The sequence below is a fragment of the Asparagus officinalis genome, chromosome 10, assembly GCF_001876935.1.
Source record: "Asparagus officinalis chromosome 10, Aspof.V1, whole genome shotgun sequence".
Lineage (NCBI taxonomy): Eukaryota > Viridiplantae > Streptophyta > Magnoliopsida > Asparagales > Asparagaceae > Asparagus > Asparagus officinalis.
This window is the reverse complement of record NC_033803.1, coordinates 3,188,761-3,213,354: the sequence shown is the minus strand read 5'-3', so window position 1 is coordinate 3,213,354 and position 24,594 is coordinate 3,188,761. Positions and strand designations below refer to the sequence as shown.

The 24,594-nt window shown below is 39.3% G+C and overlaps 1 protein-coding gene across 1 annotated transcript; it reads right to left on the bottom strand.

Moving 5' to 3' along the window:
• LOC109825475 (uncharacterized protein At1g04910-like) lies at positions 10,960-22,332 on the bottom strand. The gene is made up of 10 exons (XM_020392333.1): positions 22,174-22,332; positions 22,011-22,070; positions 21,251-21,341; positions 21,052-21,128; positions 19,947-20,035; positions 19,680-19,866; positions 18,893-19,074; positions 18,502-18,604; positions 18,090-18,421; positions 10,960-11,511 (listed from the first exon to the last, which is right to left on the bottom strand). The coding sequence occupies exons 1-10, from the start codon at positions 22,330-22,332 to the stop codon at positions 11,151-11,153; spliced, it is 1,641 nt and encodes a 546-aa protein (XP_020247922.1). The 3' UTR covers positions 10,960-11,150.

The following is a 24,594-nucleotide window of genomic DNA, read 5'->3' as shown; positions in this document are numbered from 1 at the left end:
AAGAGGATTCTTATAATATTTGCACTCGCGACCATACGGATTCAAGATTTTTATACTCTTTATTTTTTGAAAAAGAGGGAAAATAAGACTATTTAGTAACCAAAGTAGTTGTCATATTTTTATTAAAAATTCAATATCACCGAACTAATTTAGCGACGAAAAGTTTTAGGGCATAAAAGTGCGATAGGCTAAAAGTATATATAAATGAGAAGGGGGTGAAACTTTGAGGAATCTTAAGTGCTAGTAATCCTACTTCCAACTACAAACTCAGCTGCATGAAGATTACATGGAATGAATAAATTTGATTTGATTTTTTTTAAATTGACATTGGTCTTTGAGAGTCCATGTGCAATAATTCTTGATGTTGTTAGGATCTAAACAACCAATTGTAGTTTAGGTTCCCTGTTTTATGAAACAACTAAGCGTATATTTAGGCTCGTTACATTTATATTCCTCTATAACAATGGGAGGACCCAAGAATCACTATTCATGCTACAGTAAATATTACGGTAATTTATTGTAGCATTATCACTGTAGCATTTTTTAAAGAAATATATATTGTAGCATTTTTAAAAATAACTTTGTAACATTTTAAAAATATATTACTGTAACAGATATGAGAAACTGTAGAATTTTTAAAAAAAAATATTACTATAATATTTTAAAAAAATGATGTAGCATTTAAAATATACTATAGTAATTAAAAAAATTAATATAACGAAAACAAAGAAAGACCGCACACTAGTTCATAAAAGAGTGGTGTTAGGGGCACAACCCCTACCACACCACCAACCACAACCCCTCTCCCATCGCTACAGTAAACCGAGCCCCATATGGGATTTTAAAAATTCCATGTGGGGCCCGGTTTACTGTAGCGATGGGAGAGGGAGGTGTGGTTGGTGGTGTGTTAGGGGGTGTGCCCCTAACATTATTTCAAATATATAAGTGACTTAGACGGTGGGTCCCAAACAAAAAAAAAAGAGCAATGATAAGAACTCTTGGTCTTCAAAACCGGCTGTGAATTTTTTCCTCTCAATATTCCGAGTCCCTTTCAGCTGATTTAAACCCCAGATGGAGATTTTTGTCTTAAAGAGAGAACAAGCAAAATCATAATTAGGAGAAAAGGGGGGAAGATTGCGTGGATCCCTATCGCGAGACAAGAAGCGAGCGGCCGGTTGATAGCCACGTCGGATGGCTCATCCAGGAACTGACACGTGGCAATTCTCCCTCGGAATGCGGAGCCTGGGTTGCTGAGCATTTGGAATTTTTAATGGCGGAGATCTTTCGTGGATTTAGAGCCAGGTAGGTAGCCTTAGGGGCTGTTTGGTTGGTTTCCTAAAAACCAAGAAAAGGAAATCGGTACAATGAAATCAATAAAATAATATTTTTATCCATTTCCATCCCTAAAACTCACCCACAACATCTAATAAAATATTATTTTTATCCTCCAACTCATCTCATTTCATCTTCTTTCTTACCTTTAAAAATAAACCAAACACAAGAAATGTGTCACATCATCCAACTCATCACATCTCATTTTATCTCATTTTTAAAAATCACACACATCATCCAATAATATTGTGACAACTCATCTCATCTCATTAAACATTCCTTTCCATCCATTTCCTCAAAAAAAAACAAGAAATTAATTTCCTTAAGTACGTGTCACATCATCCAATAATATACCTCCAACTCATCTCATCTCATCTATTTTCTTATTTTTAAAAACGAACCAAACACAAACAACCTCAAAACATCATCCAATAATATACCTCCAATTCATTTCCTTATTTTTTTAACCAACCAAACAACCTCAAAACAAGTTTTTTTAAAAAATCACTCACATCATCCAATAATAAGGTGACAACTCATCTCATCTCATCTCCTATTCTATAATTTCCTTCTTTTTTAAGCCAACCAAACAACTTCAAAACCATTATAATAGGAAATATGTTTCCTATTTTTTGATTTCCAGGTTTTTTTGGCCAAACGAACAGCCCCTTACCTTCAAATCAATCAGCGTCCACGCATGGTTTGCACGCTGTTTGATTCTGGATAGGGTCTTAAGAATAAGCATTCGACCATAGAATTCTGCATGCGAGATAGTTTTGACAAGTGAGGAGACAATGAAATTCAAAATTGTATCCCTATTTTGTCCATAAATAGCTCGGATGTGCATTTCGTACGCACCTCTTTATGATAGAATTAGAACATAAAACTCATGTCGCATTTAACACAAGAAATAGAATAAAAAACATGTTTTGTCTGTGCTACGTTATGCCCTATTTAACACTTTTAAATTGAGTTGAATTAATAATTAGATTTGGACGCATGGTGATATTCCCGCCGTCTAAATCAGTGTCATGCTAACCAAAATAAGTTCACAATTGAATCCTTTGATCTCAATTTCATTCGCGTGAAAAACCCAAGCGATCCCCCGGCTCCATCTCCAGCTGTTATGATGTTTTTAGTCGCCAAAGTATGGCCATTTGCGAGCAACAGACATGTGTCCCCCTACACGCACCGTTCATATCGAATTGACGGTCAGGACCATCAAAAATCCCTATTTGGCCGACTCGCCTAGTCAACATCTCCTTTATATAGACTCAAATGGTGGTACTTGTCGGTCCTCTTGTCGAAGACGACTAGCTACGAGCCCACTCGACCAGTTATTCCACACCTTGCGGGGTCGACTCAAGAGGCGTTACTTCTCGACACCCCTCGCTACAAGCCAAAAGACGACTTCAACCTCGAACCTCCCCCGCTGACAGCGCGTCGGCATCATATTAAATGCTTGGCAAGCGTCATCATTCATCTACCCCCAATAGTCTTCATGACACATCGGACCACGTCGGCACCGCCACGCCCCCAATCACTTCGTATTAAATACTGACGTGACCTCTCTTTCACTCGTCGACCGATACCTGTAAAGCAAATGTATAGATGTGGTCGTCATCCCATACTCGGTCGAAATTACCATTCTATCCTATTACCACCACTATAAATAGGAAACCTATTCCAAATACCAGTGTAAGCAAGCAACCTCTTAGAATTCTTCTCCAGTACACTTGAGAACTCACACAATTCATAACTTCCCCACTTAAGTCCATCACTGACTTGATCGTCAGAGGAACAACGGGAGAACTAGTCTCCGTCCTCTTACGAGTTGCTATTTGTGCAGGCAGAAGCTACTCAACTCAAAACCAGATATTCGGAGAAGTTAGCGGCCCCTTATCAAACCTCACTCTCATTACTGTGAGTGGACGTGGGCCCCCCCATCCACGTGATGCTTCTGTCCGCGTACGAAGCAGAAATCAAAACCGAACTTGAGTCGGTTTTGATTTTCGGCACGAAGCCGAAGCCCACGAAGCTGGCCCACGAACCTTATTTGTGAGATTCTTGTGTAAACCCTATTTGTATTCTCTCCCTCTATTAGTAGATCTCCCCCCTCCTTGCCCCGTGGACGTAGGCAATTTGCCGAACCACGTTAAAATTGGTTGTACTGCTTTTGTGTGATTTGTAATAGCTTTTAGGGTCCCTCGACGCGCAGTCCTAGAGCTGACGAGAGGAAGAGCTAATATCCTACTTTGATAGGATATAGGCTTCAGATTCTTGTTCCCTTTGAGAAACAAGAATTCTTATTGCGACCTGACTCTCTTGTTGTGCTGCCGAAGTGCTGCCGAAATTTCCGCTGCGCGCAACAAGTGGTATCAGAGCCCAGATTTCAGATCTAGGGTTTTTTGGTGGAGGAAGATTCTTGTGTGAAGCTTAGTTCTTGGAGTTCTCGGCTTCGGTGGAGATAGCATTAGGAGTTGCCGTTGGAGATTTCGCTTTCCTCGTGTGGATAGGAGATCTATTTGGAATCCGATCTAGGGTTCAGTTGGGTGGTTCCTAATTCTATCAAATTTGTTCTTTCTCTACAATTTGGAGTTAGTTCGCAATGGGAGAAGAAGGTAAAAGCAGCAAATCGATGGCGGGTACAATACAAGTTGGTTTTCAGAACACTAAAATTAGTGTGGTGAAATATGACGGCAAAATCAACTTTGGTTTGTGGATGAGCGACGTACAGGATGCGCTTAATGCTCAGAATTTGGAAGAGACCATCATGGTCCACGAGAGACCACCTAAATATGAAGAGGCGATATGGGATAAGATGAATAGGAACGCGTGTGGGGTGATCAGGTCCTGTTTGGAACAGGAGCTGAAGTATGATGTGATTGGGGTTACGTCTGCGATGAAGATGTGGGAAATTCTCAACAATAAGTACCTTACGAAGAGTGTTGAGAATAGGTTGCACTTGCTGCGAAGACTCTTCAGATTTCAGATGTCCAGAGGCACCTCGCTAGCGGCTCATGTGAACAACTACACTAAGTTGTTGTCGGACTTGGCAAATGTTGATGAGAAAATATCGGATGAGTACAAGGCGATTATTTTGTTGGGCTCCTTACCAGATGAGGAGTATGATACCTTCGTGCTCACTTTGTTGAACGGGAGATCTTCTATCAGCTATAGTGAAGTGACTAACGCATTGACCAATTACGATTTGAGGATGAAGGACAAGGAGACTTCCCGTGCTAGCACTTCAGGCGAGGCCTTGTCGACGAGAGGTAGAAGCCCATATCCGAAAGGTGGTAATAGAGGAAAGTCAAAGTCTAGAGGCCGCCACCAATTAGCAAAGAACCAATGTGCATTCTGCAAAGAGCAGGGACATTGGAAGAGAGACTGTCCGAAGCTCAAGGAGAAGAAGAATGGTAAGAAAAAGGGCCCGAAGGCCAATGAGGTGAATATTGCGAAAGGCGATGATTCCGATGATTCGTGCTTTTCTCTACTGATTACTCCGGAGGTGAACCATGTGGATGCATCAGATTAGATGCTTGTCATGTGACCCCTAGGCGAGACTGGTTTGCATCTTTTGAGAAAGTCGACGGGGGCGTTGTTGTCATGGGGAATGATCAATCCTGTGGCGTTTGTGGGATAGGTACCGTACGGATTAGGATGCACGATGGAGTAGTCCGTGAGTTGAAGGAGGTGAGATTTATTCCTCAACTGAAGAAAAATCTTATCTCAGTTGGAGTTTTGGAGGCGAAGGGATTCAAGGTGACTTTCGAAAATGCTGTAGCAAAAGTTACTAAGGGATCATTGGTGGTGATAAAAGGAGTCCGCAATCGGAATTTGTATTATCTGAAGGGAAGCACTGAGATTGGCCAGGTTGCTTCGGTTATTTCAGAAGCGGACATGAGCAGACTTTGGCACTATAGGTTGGGGCACACAGGTGAAAAGTCACTGCAAGCATTGTGCAAGCAGGGGCTATTGAAGGGAGCCAAGAGTGGGAAGATTGAGTTCTGTGAGCACTGTGTTCTTGGCAAGAAGACGAAGGTGAAGTTCGGGACTGCCATTCATCAGACGAGGGGCATCCTGGACTACGTGCACACAGACGTTTGGGGTCCTACCAAGACTGCATCACTTGGTGGTCGACATTGGTTCGTCACTTTTATAGATTTGTTGGGTGTACACCATGACGAAGAAGAGTGAAGTCCTAGATTTGTTTGTGGAGTGGAAGAAGAGATTGGAACTGCAGACTGGGAGAAAGATCAAGACGTTGCGATCCGACAACGGTGGTGAGTATACTTCTGACCCCTTTCAGCAGCTATGTCGAGACGAGGGCATAGAGAGACACTTCACAGTTAGTCATACACCGCAGCAAAATGGGGTGGCAGAGAGGTTGAATCGGTCTTTACTGGAGAAGATCCGATGCTTATTGTCCCAGAGTGGTTTGGAGAAGATCTTTTGGGCTGAGGCACTTACGTATGCGAGTCACCTTATTAATAGGCTGCCTTCATCTGCGATTGAGGGGAAAACCCCTATGGAGATGTGGTCGGGAAAGCCAGCACATGACTATGACCAGCTTAAGGCATTTGGGTGCCCTGCATATTATCATGTTAAAACTGATAAATTGGAACCTCGAGCTAGGAAGGCCATATTTGTAGGATTCAAGCGTGGTGTCAAGGGATACAAGCTTTGGGATCCAGTGGATAAGAAGATTGTGCTGAGTAGGGATGTCACATTCGATGAGGCTTCTATCTTGAAGCTTCCCAGCTCTCATCAGGTGGAGAGCGATCCGACGGAGGAGATATCGCAGGTGGTGGAGATCGATGCAGCTCCACATTGTTCAGATGGTACAGTATCCATGCAGGTGCCAACTGAGGTGACGCCAGGCGAGCACGACGGTGACACGGAGGATACGAGTACTGATGTGCAGGATCAGGGACCGACAGCTCAGGTCCAGGATTCAATTGCGGCCCGGAGACAGAGGAGAAACATACAGATGCCAGCACGGTATGCCGACACAGTTGCGTATGCACTTCCGGTGGAGAGTATCGATGAGTTAGTGCCTACTACATTCAAAGAGGCCGAACAGAGTTCGGAGGCTGATTCGTGGCAGGTGGCTATGCAGGAGGAGATGGAATCTCTTCATAAGAACGATACATGGGAGCTTGTTGAGCTTCCAAAGGGGCGGAAGGCAATTGGTTGCAAGTGGGTATACACGAAAAAGGAGGGTATTGAGGGCACTCCATTGAGGTTCAAAGCTAGGTTGGTTGCGAAGGGCTATGCACAGGAGGAAGGTATTGACTATAATGAGGTTTTCTCTCCGGTGGTAAAGCATTCTTCGATTCGGATTTTGCTAGCTTTAGTGGCACACAGTATGGATTGGAGTTAGATCAGTTGGATGTGAAGACAGCATTTCTTCATGGTGATCTTGATGAAGAAATATATATGACTCAGCCATTGGGATTCCGAGCTGCAGGGAAAGAAAAATTAGTTTGCAAACTGAAGAAATCGCTATACGGTTTGAAGCAGTCTCCTCGACAATGGTATAGGCGATTCGATGGTTTTATGATTGGTCATTCGTACACTCGGAGCCAGTTTGATCCTTGCGTATATTTTCACAAATTGAGAGGAGGTGCGTACATCTATTTGTTGCTTTATGTCGATGACATGTTGGTTGCCTCTAGTTCCAGGTCAGCTATAGATGAGTTGAAAGTTCAGCTTTCGAATGAGTTTGAGATGAAGGACTTGGGCGAAGCGAAACGCATTTTAGGGATGGAGATCGGCAGAGACAAGAAGAAGGGCAGGATTTGTTTGACACAGGTGGCTTATTTGAAGAAGGTTCTACAGCGATTCCATGTTAGCATGGATACGAAGCCAGTTGGTGTACCTTTGGGAGCCCATTTGAAGCTTTCAGCTGGTCTTTCACCGAAGTCAGTTGAAGATCGTGAGTTGATGTCGAAGACTCCATATGCGAGCGCGGTTGGGAGCTTGATGTACGCAATGGTATGTACGAGACCAGATTTGTCACAGGCGGTGAGCATGGTATCGAGATACATGCACGATCCAGGAGTGGGTCATTGGGACGCTGTGAAATGGATTTTGAGGTACATTCGAGGTACGCTCAATGTTGGTTTGGTTTATGAGCGGGACACTACAGGTGGGCAGCTATGCATTGGCTATGTTGATTCGGATTATGCCGGGGATTTGGATAAGCGCCGGTCTACTACGGGGTATGTGTTTACTTTGACCCGTGCGCCGGTGTGTTGGAGATGCACCTTACAGTCGACGGTGGCTTTGTCTACGACGGAGGCAGAGTATATGGCAGTTACGGAGGCTGTGAAGGAGGCTATTTGGCTTCGAGGGCTTTTGGAGGAACTTGGTATATCGCAAAGGTCCGTCACTATTAATTGTGATAGCATGAGTGCTATCTATTTGGCAAAAAATCAGGTTTTTCATGCGCGGACGAAGCACCTTGATGTTCGTTATCACTTCGTTCAAGATGTTCTTGAAGATGGTGATGTGAAAATTGTGAAAGTCCACACGAAGGATAATCCGGCAGATATGCTCACTAAGGTGGTTCCGAGCAACAAGTTTGATCATTGTCGAAACTTGTTGCACATTCATGATTGTTGAGGCCGTTGGCGGCCATTTGGATGAACTACGTTCGGCTTGATTCCTTGGGCAAGAGGATACGTAGGCAGTCTTTCAGATGCAGCCGGTTTGGATTAATTGATTTTGATGGGGGTGAGATTGTTTGGACTCTCGTTCGGGTTCTCGACTTGTTGTGGATTGCGTTCGTACTGGTCACAACAAGTGGGACATTTGGTTGCTTTGGTGTCGGCTCAGTTTTGAGAAAACTTCACCGAAGTGGAGAATTGTGAGTGGACGTAGGCCCCCCCATCCACGTGATGCTTCTGTCCGCGTACGAAGCAGAAATCAAAACCGAACTTGAGTCGGTTTTGATTTTCGGCACGAAGCCGAAGCCCACGAAGCTGGCCCACGAACCCCCATATATAAACAATTGATTATTAGGTTTTTCCGTGGGGTAAGGAGATTTTTCGGCTGGGTGCATTTGTGCGGCTACAGGAAAAAAAGACAGGGGAATAGTCTTGCGGCTACAGGAGCAATTGAGGGAAGCAAGGAATTGTTTTTCGGCTATGATTTTTTCTTGTGGTTTGTGGTTGGGTTTTGTGCATCCTTTTGTGAGAGATATTTGTGAGGGATCTGAGAGTTTGTTTGAGGGTTTAGATTGTGAGTGGTTGTAAACCCTAGTTGTATTTCCTCCCTCTATTAGTAGATCTTCCTCCTCCTTGCCCCGTGGACGTAGGCAATTTGTCGAACCACGTAAAAATTGGTTGTCTCGCTATTTGTGTGATTTGTAATAGCTTTTAGGTTCCCTCGACGCGCAGTCCTAGAGCTGACGAGAGGAAGAGCAAATATCCCACTTTGATGGGATATTAGGCTTCAGATTCTTGTTCCCTTTGAGAAACAAGAATTCTTATTGCGACCTGACTCTCTTGTTGTGCTGCCGAAGTGCTGCCGAAATTTCCGCTGCGCGCAACAATTACATTATCTGTGTGATTATTAACATCAACACCAGCGGTTCTCTCATCTCCTTCCCCTCCATCTCCTCCTCTCACTCCTTCAACTAACCGCTTGATCTCTTCTTCCTCTCGTGCCTTCAACAAAGACAAAACCTCTAGTCAATGACAAGGTTCTTCTCGTCCTTTATCTCCTTATCTTTGCAAATGACAAGGTTCCTCCCTGGTTCCTCCATAGCTCTCATATCTCCTCTAGCCGACAAAGAAAAATCCTAGCACCATCTCTACCTCCAATGCCTCTCTAAGTTCTAAATTCTAATTCCTTTCGACGAAGATGAAGCCTTAACTCCTGTAACTCTTCCGGTGCTCCTTCATATTAATTTTTTTAATGATTTTAATCATTAAAATCATTACGAATAGTTTGTATTTATGAAACATCTAAATAACCTATGTTATACATTACTTTTTTTGTGTTTTTTCTTAAGTGCTACGTTATGCGTTATCGTTATTTTCAACATTGCTTTAAAGTAATAATTTCTCATTGATGAGAAGATAGACGTGCAAACACATCTATTCATATAGATACAGTTTTAAATAAGATTATGGATTTTAAATATCTATATTCAATAAGTATATGGATGTAAATACAAATATATAAATAAGATGGGTTTTGCTGACTTTTGCTCTAAGCACAATAGGTAAGAATGAGAGAGAGATGCGGATGAAGAGAGAGTGACTTGGGAAACATATATAGGGCCCCCACTCATTCTTTGCTGTATATCACACTCTCTTCGCCTGAACCCTTGTCCTAAGGGGCTGTTTGGTTGTTGTTGGTAAAGTTGTGTATTTATGACACAACTTGGAAAGTTATTGTCCACCTCATCAATTTCACTTTTATAATTTTCTTTGTTTGTTTTTGATTCCATTGGAATCATAAAACACTTGTTTGGTTTGCAAAATAAAACTTTAATTGTTTGTTTGGAAAGTGTAAAAAGTGGTCCCTACTCAAATGATCATATTGGTTGGAATTATTTTTTCCAAACTTCAATGTCAGCTTTCTCCTAAAATCATGTCTTTTTTTGATGAAATCACTTTACAAGCCACATCAGCATATGAAATCACTTTACACTATTTTCACAACTACAAACAAACAATTGAAAGTGATGAAAGCTGACATTGGGACCCACTTTTTTACACTTTCCATCCTACATGGTAAAAACATACAACCAAACGGGACCTAAGGGGAATAGTTAGCAAGTCCAAACTAAACTATCTGGGTTTGGATCCTAAAATAAGTATCAACCATATTTGAAATTATTGACTCGTATATTATTGGATTTAAGGTAATCTAGAACCCAATATTAGCTTTTCCAGATATGCTAAGTGTATTGATATTACTATCATATAAGAAGTTTATTGCATCTGAACAATGTATGTATGTTTCACTTTTATAGTTTAGCAGAAATTTGAGTGAAGAGAAGATTTTTTTTATTTGCACAATTTTGACATATTAATACCTACAAAAGCAGAAAAGTAAAAGGGAAAAAAGAAAAAATTTGTAAAATAGACCTATTTTGCTAAATATTTAGCAAAACAGATTGTTTTGCTAAATATTTAGCAAAACAGATTGTTTTGCTAAATGATTTAATGGGAGATTAAATCATACGAGACTACTAGTCCCGTATATTTCGAATGATCTGTTTAGCAAAATCGACCTCTTTTTGGCCTGTTGGCCAAAAAAGAGGTCTATTTTGCTAAATATTTAACAAAACGATCTGATTTGCTAAATATTTAGAAAAATAGATCTATTTTGCAAATTTTTCCGGAAAAAATACAGCAAAAGAACCGTCAAAAACTCTGTTGATTTTATGAAGAACACAAGAAAATGAATGTTGGGGGGAAGATGGAGAAGAGCCACAAGTTGTATACACACAATGCTTCACGCCAAAAAGGAAAAAATCGAAATAATTCTCTCAGCAATGGTGCTTTAGGAAAAAAATATTTATTTACCGAGTTATTTACAAGTTTATATAATCATTCAAGATCGCATTTAAATGCTTGATTGACCCCCCCCCCCCCCCCCCCCCTCACAAAAAAGGCATAAAAAGGAAAAAAAGAAAAATCAAAAATCAAAACAAAAACAATGGAAAATTGCAAATCTTCTCCCTCTTGTAGTTCCCTTTGCCTCCTTCAAGCATCGCAGAACAACTGCTGAAGAAACTTAACTCTCCCTCCTCTTGGTTACTTCCTCTTCTTTTTCTTCATCCCTTCTAACTTTTTCTAGTCTGAAAACATAAACATCTCCTCCAAAGGATCCTCTGTTCTGACCAAGACATCATAATCTAACTCTGTTCTGTTCTGCAAACTTTTTCCTTGTGGAACATTTTCTCCATAATCCGACTCATGCCAATGCTCCATTTGCTTGTCGGAGCTTTTGCCCTTTTCGCATATGCAATCGTTAGGATTTTCATGGAATTCACCTCTACCGGGTCTAATCTCATTAGGCTCCCCCATGAATCCTACCTGAAACGTTCTTACTTTTGATGCAAACACATCCCAAGTCATCTCGGTTCGGTTTAGAAATAGAGAGTATAGTTTTTTGGCATTGGGCCTTATAGTCCTCTTGTGTCCAAAATACCTCCTGCAGGGTTAAACATAGTTAAAAGATCAGAAGTAAACATGATTAAAAAAAATAAAATAAAAAAAAGCCTATACAAGATCCTCTGTAGACATCAAAGCCTATGCATGATCCTCTGTAGAAAAGGGTTAGTTGCGGCTACATCCCCAGTACTCTAGCCAAATTGTACATAATGCCCCTGTACTACTATTATTGACCCTCAGAAAGAATTCTATTTAGGTCCTGAGTGAAAATCTACTGTCGCGGAAAGACCCCTAAAAAGGTTCAACAAGTTCGCACAGGGGATCTATCCGCAACTATGGAACTACATGGGTAGTAAGTTCAATTTGTTGAAAGTACAAGGGGTCTATCCACAATTAAACCCTATAGAAGATCATATAGGAAGGAACGGGATCTTGACACTTGTCTCGGCATAAATTTAAAGTTGGCAAGTGAAGGGAAAGATCGCTGAGATTGTTTTGGGGACTTCGGAATGGAGATTTTTTTTTTTTTGATACATCAGAGGAGAGAAACTCCTCTCTATTTATAGGCGTTCCTTCCCCCCCTCCGTCCCCAAATAACCGCCCAGATTTCTCTAGATATCCCACGTTCTTCTCTCCGTAAGAATCGTTCCCCAACGGAAGAAATCCCAGAACCAACAACCGGGTCGGGTGATGATTTGGCCCATGAGGCCAAACCCACTTACATCTCCCACTTGGCCGAAATGGCCAAATACTTTCCAAGCACACACTCTCACTATCCGTGAGATGTGACTCAAGATGTAATTTCATACTCCCACTATCCGTGAGATATATGCATATTTTCACTCTACGTGAATAAGCCGAGTACAACCATTATCCATGATCGTCTCCTTTCATTTTTCATGAAAGTTTCATTGACTTAGACATTTCTAAGTCCCATCAAACCAACATGTTTGATGAATGTACCTGCTGGGATACCCTTCGTCAAGGGATCAGCAATCATGTCACTAGTAGGAATATAAGTAACATTGACTTCTTCTTTTTCCACAATATCACGAATATAATGATATTGTATCTCAATATGTTTTCCTTTAGAACTGTTTGCACCACTGTTGATCAAGCTGATGGCTGCTTGATTATCACAGTATATCTCAATTGGTCCATCCACCAAATTGAGATCCAAGTCCTTTAGGAACCGTCTTATCCAGACTGCATGAGTAGTGGCCATACTACAGGCTATATACTCAGCTTCTTGTGTGTATCTTGCCACACATCCCTGTTTCTTACTACCCCAAGAAACAGCTGCACCACCAAAGATGAACAAATGTCCGGAAGTGGACTTCCCGTCATCTTTGTCTCCTCCGAAATCAGCATCGGAGTAACCAAGAACCTCAAGCGAATCTGCTTGATAAACTAACTTATGGTGCACAGTACCTTTCAGGTACTTCAAAATCCTCTTAACAGCCTCCCAATGTGCTGGACCAGGATTACTTTGATATCTACTAACCAAACTCACCGCATATGCTAGGTCTGGTCTAGTACACAACATTGCATACATCAAGCTTCCAACAGCTTGTGCATACGGGACACTAAGCGGTTTCTGCCCCTCTCCAGGACATTGTTCTTTACACAACCGCTTTCCCATAACCAAAGGTGTTGGCGCAGGATTACAATTCTGCATCCCAAACCTTCTAAGTATCGTATGCAAATACCTTTCTTGATTTAGACTTAACATTCTAGACTTTCTATCCCTAAGGATCTGTATACCAAGAACATAGGATGCATCTCCCATGTCCTTCATCTCAAATTCACTACTAAGTGCTGACTTGATTCTGTTCAGCACTTCTATGTCATTTCCAGCAAGTAGAATATCATCCACATACAAGGAAAATATTGTAAAACTACTGTCACTCTTCATGACATATACACAGTTATCCAATTTATTTGCAACAAAACCAAGCTGGATAACAGTATTATGAAATTTGAGATACCACTGTCTAGATGATTGTTTTAAACCATATAAAGATTTCTTTAATTTATATACTTTGTTTTCTTGTCCTTCAACCTGGAATCCCTCAGGTTGATTCATATATATTACTTCCTTCAACTCTCCGTTGAGGAATGCAGTCTTGACATCCATTTGGAAAAGTTCCAAGTCAAGATGTGCAACAATTGCTAAGATAATTCTTATAGAAGCAAACTTAGCCACCGGAGAGTAAGTCTCCTGATAATCTATACCTGCCTTCTGAGTAAAACCTTTAGCAACTAATCGGGCTTTAAATGTATCAATAGACCCATCAACCCGATATTTCTTCTTTAACACCCATTTACATCCTATGGACTTCCTATCTTCTGGTAAGTCACATAGCTCCCATACATTGTTTCTCTCTATTGGTCAAGCTCCCTTTTCATGGATTCCAGCCATTGTTCCGATTCATGTGTGTTCATAGCATCCACATAATTCAAGGGATCAGCTTGCTCATCTATGTCAATGTCTACCGAGAAACAGGATGGTTCGCATGAATACAGATAATAATCATCCATCCATGCAGGTGTTGTTCTGGGTCTTTTATTACCACTAAGGTTGACAGGTTGGACAGGTTCAGCTGGTTGATTTTCCATAGGCATATTCTCATTTAAGGGCTCATCTTCCATTATTGGATGATTTACTTCATCCACTATGTCCAGGTCATCGTTGGGAACATCATCTAAGTCTAACAGAGGTTGTACTGCCTCTTGAACTTGTTCCTTTTCCTCTAGATTTTCTAGAAAAGTAGCATCTCTACTTTCAATGACCCCTTTCTCTTCATGGAAGAACCTATATCCTTTAGACTTTTCAGAATAGCCTATAAATCTACACTTTAAGGTTTTGAGATCCAGCTTATCTCTAACTTGATATGGAATGAGAACATGTGCAACACAACCCCATTTTCTTAAGTGACTTAATTCAGGTTTGTGTCCATTCCAAATCTCATACGGTGTTGACTCGACTGATTTTGTGGGAATCCTATTCAAAATATAATTCGCAGTCAATACTGCTTCTCCCCAAAAATCCTTGAAGAGACCAGAATATGACAGCATATATCTCACTGCATTCATCAATGTTCTATTTTTTCTTTCAGCCACACCATTCTGTTGTGGCGTGTAAGGCATAGTGGTATGTTTCTTAATGCCATAATGAATGCAATAATTTTCAAATTCTATTGAATTGAATTCTCCACCTCTATCAGTTCTTAACACCTTAATATATCTTCCAAGTTTCCTTTCTACTTCTGTCTTGTATCTTTTAAAACATTCAAATGCTTCTGATTTTCTGTTTAAAAGATACACAAAAGTATACTTGGAATAATCATCTATGAAAGTTATAAAATATTCTTTATTACCACGTGTCTTTACGCTTAACGGACCACAAATGTCAGAATGAACTAACACTAAAAGTTTACTTGCCCTCTGATTTCAGAAAATGACTTTCTAGTCATTTTCCCTGTTAAGCAGTGTTCACAGGGTAATGTCCTTACACCTGTCAGATTTGGTAACAAATTCATTTTAATTATCTGATCTATCTTTCTATTACCAGGGTGTCCTAGTCTCATATGCCATAGATCAAAATCAGATAAAAGACACGAGGAATAAAGCAAATCAGAATTCTTATTGCAAATTTCAGGTTTTACAACAGAAAGACAGAACAAATCATGTTCGGGTACAAACTTGCCCATAGCAAACACTTTCTTGTCTTTCCCAATAGAGACCCTATTGTTGTAAAACCTAACTTCAAGGCCTTTCTTCAGGAGAGCTGGGACGGAGATCAGATTACGTCTTATGCCAGGCGCATAAAACACTTCCTTGAGAACCATGATGCTGTCCCCAAGATCCAATCTGTATGAACCAATACCTTCAACATCTAGGTAGGTATTGTTCCCCATGTAAATCCTTTGATCTCCCTTCTTCAGCTCCTTGAAGTCGCATATCCCTTCCTTCGTCTTTGCAATATGTCGGGTAGCTCCCGAATCAATCCACCAGCCACCAGCGTCAGTAGTTGCAGCATTGCACTCAATGACGCCGATGAACTCCCGCTTACCGGATCCTCCTTGTTCCGGGCGTTTGGGACCGCCCTTATTCTTCGCCTGTGGACAGTTGGCTTTGAAGTGGCCGAACTTCCTACAGATATAGCATGATCCAGGAGGTCCTTTCTTACCGCGAGCACGTTGCTGGCCAGGTCCTTTGAAGGAAGGCTTGACAGGTCCAAACTGATGAGTTCCTTGTGCTTTGCGATAGTGAGCAGCATTTGCTTCTTCTTGCTGCACAAGGTTCACATCTGAACCTTTTCTTCTAGCTAGTAAATCCTGTTCCATTGCTAACTGGGCTGGCAAGTCAATAACACGTTTAATGGTTCCATTAAGCCTAAGTGTTGTGGCAGCCATATCTAGTGAAGGTGGCAAGCTATTCAAAATAGTTGCCACCTGCAATTTCTCAGGAATTTCAGATCCTGCTGAAGCTAGGTCCTTAGCCATGACAATCATCTTGTTCACATGTTCGGTAACATCTTCACCTTCTTGCATACGGCTTGAATTAAATCTATGCATCAAGAGCTGTATGTTCACCTCAGAGGTAGTGTCATACTTCTCTTTAATTGCAAGCCACATTTCCTTAGCCGTATTATAGTTTTCAAAAATTTTGATTAAACTATCCTCCATGAACATTAACATCAGGCTTTTAGCCTTATTGTCCTTAAGCTGCCACTGATCAAGCTCCCTTTTCTGAGCGTCAGTGGGATCATCACCAAGAGTTGGTGCAGAAACATCTAGGACACTATCTAGATTGTCATGGATAAGTCCGTACTTAATCTTCCTATGCCACATATCATAGTTGGAACCATTAAGGCGTTCTATCTTTGCCAGTTCAGATGCAATCAACTTACTAGCCATGACGATAATTAAGCTGTATGATATTTCAAATGGAATTGATTTCAGATTGCAAAAAAAAATAACTTAAAAAAAAACTTAATAAATTGATACTAAAACAACTATAAATAAAAGGTTTTTAAAAAAATTGTACAGTGACTATAATGATGAAATGTAATGATGATTATTATTATTATTATTTTATTAACAACAAGATTAACTATATATATAAGATTAATTCCCAAGGTAATAAATAAACTGTTAATTTCAATAAATGCTGACTATTATCAAAGTTAAGCAAAGATTAATTAAAAAATTAGAATTTTCTAACTGTAGTATTTATAAAAACTATAAAAATAGCAAATTGAGGTTCTTGTATGAATATGCAAGCAAATTATACAATACTACTAGCCTCACAACAAATTAAACAGATAAAGAACCATGTAAAAAAAAATATTTTCCAAATAATCAGACACAAAATCCCTGTCCTTTTTTTTTAAACAGGCACAAATTTTGAAACGAACAAAATAAATCTTCACAAAAAAGCCTAATACAATGGGATAATATAATACACTATTATATTCTTATAAAAACAGAGAGCAAGGGGTTCTGTCGGATGGGACTTAGAAATGAGCAGCTCTTGAAAAGCTCCCAACTTATAAATAATTAAAAATGAGGAGGTTAAAGTCAAGAACCTTGGGCTTAGAGAAAAAAAAGGGGCTTTTGGATAGACTTACAGTAAAAAAAAATGAAAGAGATGGCAAGTGGATCTGACGGGTGCGGGTGAGTTGCGGACGGCTGGAGGGTGTCTTGCAGGAGGGCGACTGCTGGCAAACGATGGGCGCGATCCGACGACGGAGGGAGCTGGACGCAGGTGTGCGCGGGCCGACGTTGGAGGATGGCAGCTAGATCGGACTTCAGGTGAGTCTTCAACTGTTAATCGGTTTCGAGAGAGAGTGCGGAGAGTTGAACGGGGCAGAGAGATTTCTTGGGAAGATCTGAGAAAGGGTGGTTGGGGAAGAAACAGAAAAATTGGGGATCGATGCTTCTCTGATACCAATGAAGGGAAAGATCGCTGAGATTGTTTTGGGGACTTCGGAATGGAGATTTTTTTTTTTTGATACATCAGAGGAGAGAAACTCCTCTCTATTTATAGGCGTTCCTTCCCCCCCTCCGTCCCCAAATAACCGCCCAGATTTCTCTAGATATCCCACGTTCTTCTCTCCGTAAGACTCGTTCCCCAACGGAAGAAATCCCAGGATGTAATTTCATACTCCCACTATCCGTGAGATATATGCATATTTTCACTCTACGTGAATAAGCCGAGTACAACCATTATCCATGATCGTCTCCTTTCATTTTTCATGAAAGTTTCCTTGACTTAGACATTTCTAAGTCCCATCAAACCAACATGTTTGATGAATGTACCTGCTGGGATACCCTTCGTCAAGGGATCAGCAATCATGTCACTAGTAGGAATATAAGTAACACTGACTTCTTCTTTTTCCACAATATCACGAATATAATGATATTGTATCTCAATATGTTTTCCTTTAGAACTGTTTGCACCACTGTTGATCAAGCTGATGGCTGCTTGATTATCACAGTATATCTCAATTGGTCCTTTTATTGACTAGTAACTTTACGATTCATGTTGAGAAATGTAAATCTACAGGATTTTCTTTCAATAGCAAGCACAATGATATGGAAACATATATACCTGCGGCCAGCTAACATTTTAGCCATGTTGCCGTTATTGTTTGTCACGAAAACATCGCCTCCATCACAAACAATATAATCAAGAGCAGCCATACGAGATGAGAATGAAGAGAAGGGAGCTAATTCTTCCTTGCTTGCTAGGGTGTCTTTGGAGTGAAAATTAGGGAAGAGTGCTTTGAGAGGAGCTAACGTCTCTTCACCACCATAAATTTCGCCTGATGCCACATAAATGTGTACATCTTTGCCAAACCCTAGAGCCCTTAACATAAGGCCTACTTCTTCGGGAGTTAATGGGCATTTTCCATGTCTTCGTTCTTTATCGGGGTTGCTTCTCTGCGCAAAATTTGTAGTGTAAGTTTCACGAGAAATATTTGGTAGTATTGTTGCATAGTAAAAAGTATCATTTATCTTACATGTAATGTTTTCCATCGCTTACGAATTGTACCCAATTCTTTCCTCTCTTTATCTCCCCCTCCATAGTAGCATCCAGAAAAGGCAAGCATATCAGGTTCGTATCTGTGATTATAAGCAAGATTATCCATCATACTATCTGAAGTAAGAAACTTTTTTTTTCTTTAGTTTCACAGAATATTCAGTTATTGTTCAGCAGCATTAGATGGGAACGAAAAAAATCATTGTTTCCATATAGTTCATTGCTTAAATTTTGACTAGGGAATCGAGCAGAAATATGATGTCGGATTCAGTACTGACAAGTATACAACAGCATATGGTTCTGACAATAGAACAAACATAGCAGTAAGTCAGCAATTAACAATCAACCATATAACCATGTCAATGTGATACCTCAGATGAAGAGCAATGAAATGTTTGCTTTTCTCCCTCATTCTCTGTGTCAATGTTTCACCCATTCTTTGTATTTGATCTGTGAATCTTAAAGCATGGTAATTAACTCTGCACCTCAGCTTTTGAAGATCCGTTGCCAATCTGTTTGAGAGTCTGTAGTCGAATTTAGTCAGCTGAACAACCTGCAATTTCATCAGGTATCATTAATTTTACAGAATGCATGCATGGGTTTCTGCCATTATTTAACAAAATCTGTATGGCATTGATTACTAATTCAAACATAAATATGCTTTTTAGAAGCAGTTAGGAACTAAACATAGAATTCGGTATACGCAGTATCTTACAATGACTATATTGTTGTTTTTGGTATTGATACTTCCATTAAGGGAAAAACATACAAAGAGGGTAAAAATAACCTATATCAGTGTTTTCGGAATTGATATTCACAAAATCCAATATGGATTCTAGATATAAGGCCCCCTAAATCTTCTATAATTCCATATTAGTCTAAAATCATTGGAATTGCACATAAACCCCTCAGATCTTAAGCGGTCTTGCAAATCGGTAGCTCCATGACCAAATTGACCTTATGTTTTTGTGATCGCCGTGGTTTTGGTGGGAAACGAAAGGTAAGGGCAGTTTGGTCATTGATGGACCAATTTGCAAGACCACTTACGATTTGAGGGACTTATAAACAATTTCAAAGACATGTGGCACAAATATAGAATTATTGAAGATTTGAGGGGCTAATATCTAGAAGAGACAATACGATAATATTAGTACTTACATGTTTTTTCAAAAGAGCTGGCAGCACTCGATTTTGGTAGCATTTTGCAGTACATTTCCTTGGAACCCGCATCCTATAAGGATTCATGACAACATCTCCTCCGATTGTGGGAGGATATTTTATAATCTTGACATCTTTTGCAAGAGTTGAAATATACCAGTCCACATCAAAAATTTCTGTGAAATTACTGCAAAAACCTGACATTTAAGCCTCAACGTATTAAAGTACTGTAAACACAAACTTGGATAGTTCAGAATTGAAGATAACCTGACATCCTTCCAGAAAGATTTTTGGTCGAGTGTTGGAACAACGAGGGTTGCGTTCAATATGCGAGCTGCAACAACAGCATCTGTTATCTGAAGAATGTGAAAAATACTTCATCAGTAGCTTATGAAAAGACATGAATAGATTATATCCTGAGATAAACAATGACAGAATTATCCATTACGTTAAATACTTCAATGAATGTGTCATAGTGATGATAAAATAAGGAGAGACTGTCAATATTTTTCCTGTACATGTCTAGTTGTTTTCAAATTGTTGTTGACTAGATACTGAGCTATAATTTGGCAAAAACAGAACCTTTGATTTTGACAATTCATTTCTATATGTTCAAAGAACTGCACCTCACCAACACCACCTCTAACAAATGCATTCATTAGATTATCTCTTAGATGAACCATGAGATTGAATAATAATGTTATGGAAAAAAAAATATTTTTCCCCCTTGCTTTCGATACAGAATGAAGACTAATTCATAAATGGAGATGATGAATCACAATGAAGTAGATATTATGAAAAAAGTTAACCTCGCGGTTAAACATACTAATTCTGGCAACTATAAAAATAGGGTAAACTATACTAAACCCCATGAACTTCTAGTGTTTTGCAGTAAACCCCTATGAACTCTCAAAATCACACTAAATCCCCATGAACTTTTTAGAATTGCGGAAAACCCCTATGAACTTTCTGAGTTTTGTAGATAACCCCATTAATTAGAACCGAAAAACAAAATAAAAAGGCATTTTGAAAGTTCATGGGGTTTTTCTGCTAACTTTATCAGGGTTTAGTGTGATTTTGAAAGTTCACGGTGGTTTACTACAAAACACTGAAAAAGTTCATGGGGAAAAACACTGAAAGATCATGGGGGTTGAGTGTAATTTACCCTAATAAATAAGCTACAATATTCAATAACTACGAACGAAGATAAAGGAGATTAAGAGCTAAGACAAAACTCGAATCATAGATAAAAGAGGGGAAAGTGAAAAGATAATTAATAAGCTGCAAACTAATCTAAGCTACTATCTCGTCAATCCTCAGACTTCTAAAAATATATCTCTCTCTCAAAGAAAGGGGTTAAAAATAATCATACCCCTGTTCTCTGTTGATTCAATCCTCCACTTGTGGCGATCATCAAGTAACGATCAGGCTGAGTGATTTCTTCAGCCTCTGCCATAAAACACAGAGTAAAATTCATTTTCAGACCAAAAAACATCTTCTAATCTCGAAAATTTACAGAATCAAACTAAAAAAAATCAAAGAACCAACAAATATATAAATCAAGAACCCACTTTTGAACTCTATGCTGGCATTGCTGCATCCATAGAAGTTTGTCGCAATCTTTGAACCCCAGAGATCATCGCCTCCGATCACTCCCCCACTCTAAAATCCAAAAAAAAAAGGAAGGAGAAGAAAATATTCATTATAATTGGTTCAAAAAACTTATTTAAAACCCATTCTTTTATCCTGAATTATTTTTAAACCAACTCACGTCCAAAATCATTCATACACCCAAAGAAGAAATTTTCTAAATAAACTCATTCATACTTTTTCTTTTCCTTAAAATAGACCCATTTGAGTTTTATTTACAAAAATAGATCCATTTTATCTTAATCCGGTTCCTAAAAAGTCGGGGTTGCCAACCCCGACTATTTAGGAACCCCGACTATTTAGGAGGTTGTAAACCCCTAATTATAACCCTAAACCCTAACATTCTATGCACTAAATAGTCGGGTTGACAACCCGACTATTTAGGAACCGGATTAAGATAAAATGGGTCTATTTTTGTAAATAAAACTCAAGGAGGTCTATTTTTAGAAAAAAAAGTATGAATGGGTTTATTTAGAAAATTTCTTCCACACCCAAAATATCCAATTTTACCAGATTCGATATATAGCATTTTAACTAATATCGTAGTAGTTTAACAAATACTACAGCAGTTTAGATTGAATTACAACAATTTACTAGATTTATAGCAAAAAAGCAGATTTTGGGTTTAAAATTAAATAAGAAAAAATGGGTTTAAAATAAAAAAACCATAAGAGAACGTACCGGCACTTGGAAGCTTTCATCGAGCACGAAATTCTTCTGGAGCTCAACAGTGTTCTTTAGCTAATTAAACACAAAAATAACCACAAAAAAATTAATCCAAAAAATCTAAAAAAATGTAATGGGTAGCTAAGAAATCAAAGAATGGAGCTTTAGTGATCAGCACCAAATACTGAGATCGCCGGAGGCGGCGATGAGGGCGGCGGAGGAAAGCAGGGTGGTCGACGAGCGGTGGAGCGAGCAACCCGAGGAGAAAGATGAAGACGAAGAGGACGAAGCAGGCGGCGGAGATCGCCGTTGGGCGGCGCCGCCGCTGAGAGCCCATCGCCGTCGATCTCGGACTCTGTTTCGGCAAAAATGTGAGCTTTCTTCGTTTGAGCTCGAGCGAGCATGAGAGAAGGAGAATGCAGGGGGGAAATGAAACTGAAAGGCGATTGAATAAATAATAAAGAGGGAATATTTTATTTTCCTCATTTTTTTATTTTTTTATTTTTGGAGTGAGATTTTTATTTATTTTTTTATCTGCAGTTGTTGAAGAGTTGTTGAAGGAGAGAGAAAGGAAGGAGAAAATAATGGGGGGAAGCCAACTGCTGATTCGTCACCCTGAGACTTTTTGCTTCTTCCCTCCTCTTTTAATTTCTTATTTTAAAACCCCTTGGATTTTTACACTCTAATCCCTGAGACTTTGTGCATGACATAAATTCAATGAACTGAGAATCGCCGCATTAGCATGAGACTAGGAACCCAATGTGGTCGGTAAATACTTGCTTGTAACGACGAAGGTTATAATTGGCTAGTTTTTATAATCAAAGCATGTAATATAAATCTTATCAGAATAAATCTTATGTGAGTTGGGGTGTTCTGAACCATAAAGAGAACAATTAGAAAATTTTCTCTGTTCTTTAGGTGAACGGTTCAAATCTCACAATTCTTATATCAGGCTAGATTATATTATTTCTCCAAAACATATATTAGCCGAAAACTTTGTAAATATCATTGTTTAAAGATAATGATTTTATATATCGGACGTAATGTCAATTTTGCCTAACTTTCTTCCAGTTAAGATCCTATCAGAGCCTCACACCACATGAAGGATTTTGTTCCGCATGAGAGGTAAGGAAATATCCAGATTACCTCTCTATTTAATACATCAACAATTAAGAATGTTTACATCATGCGAGATGTTCCGATAAGATTCAAACACATTTTCTCCCACCAAGATGGGATTTGTAGCATTAATTGGGATAAGCTAGTATACAAATATCAGTTCAAAAAAAAAAACTAGTATACAAATAGTCATTTTGTGATGGATTTGTAAGATTTAAAGGGTAACGTTAAAAATATGTGAAAGGGAGATCTTTTTCAGTTCTGTGTATCGCTGTTTTGTCGTCCTACAAGACAGAAGATTTTAGGCGGCAAGAGTTGCACGGATCTTGAAGATAATTGCATTAGAATCTCCGCTGCTCAAACTTTACAAGTGGGTATAATTATCTGGAAAATGCTAGAGACACACCCACTAACCACACCTCTAACCATACTCCTCTCTCTCTCTCGCTACAGTGCACTGGGGCCCACATAAGAATTTTAAAAAATTCTCATGTGAGCCCAGTGCATTAAAATTCCCATGTGGCCCCCAGTGCACTGTAACGAGAGGAGTGTAATTGGGGGTGTGACTGTAGCACCTCCCTAATTATCTAGGGAGCTTAGGGGATAAGCTTAAATATTTATTCAAGTAACAAATCTTGTTTGTAACTTGTTTAGATGAATTATGGGGGTTTCCCCCCTTTTTTTTAATGGAATTATGGGCTATTTTTAGGTTGGTGCGTAGTGGTCAGAGTCAAACAGTTTGGATAGGTAGGCTCAAAGTCCATGCCTCGTGATGCAACACATTAACAGGTTCTTAGTGAGATTAAGAAAAATATTTTATATTAGTTATCTACCTTGTTGTATATTAAGATTATACAAGACCCACAATTGCTCCGTTGCACAATGCACACACTTAACAAAACTTTAGGAGAAATATACATGTGCAAATCCCCCAAAAAAAAAAATCAAATTTTCTGTTTGGTATTGGTGTTTAGCTTTGCAAATAGTTGTTAAATTAATGTGAGGAGGAAAAGAAAAAATAAATAAATTTGGGACAAGTCACCATCTACCCTCCTAGAAATGCATTCAACATGACACCAGCGACTATTACCAACTCCAACTATTTATTCCATGAGTAGGAATGTCATAATCTAGTACAAAGTTTAATAAGGTAAAGTTTTTATGAGCAAACCAATAAAAAAAAAGAGGTAATAAATGAAATAAATTCTATTCTTAAGAATTCACCCCAAAGAGGCCCAAGTATCCTCTTTAGATGAGAAATATACAAACAAACAAACAAACCCAAGGAGTGACTTGTGGTTAGAGGCAAGGATCTCATTTTTTGTTAAGCTACCTTTTACTTAGATTGGATCAGTTCCCACATTAATTAAAAAATATCAAAGCACCTAATTTTAGTAGTCCTGTTTCATTATTTGAAAAATGGGGACCAAAGTGCTCAACCGTAGGGGCAATATGGGAATCTAAAACTAGACTTGACCCC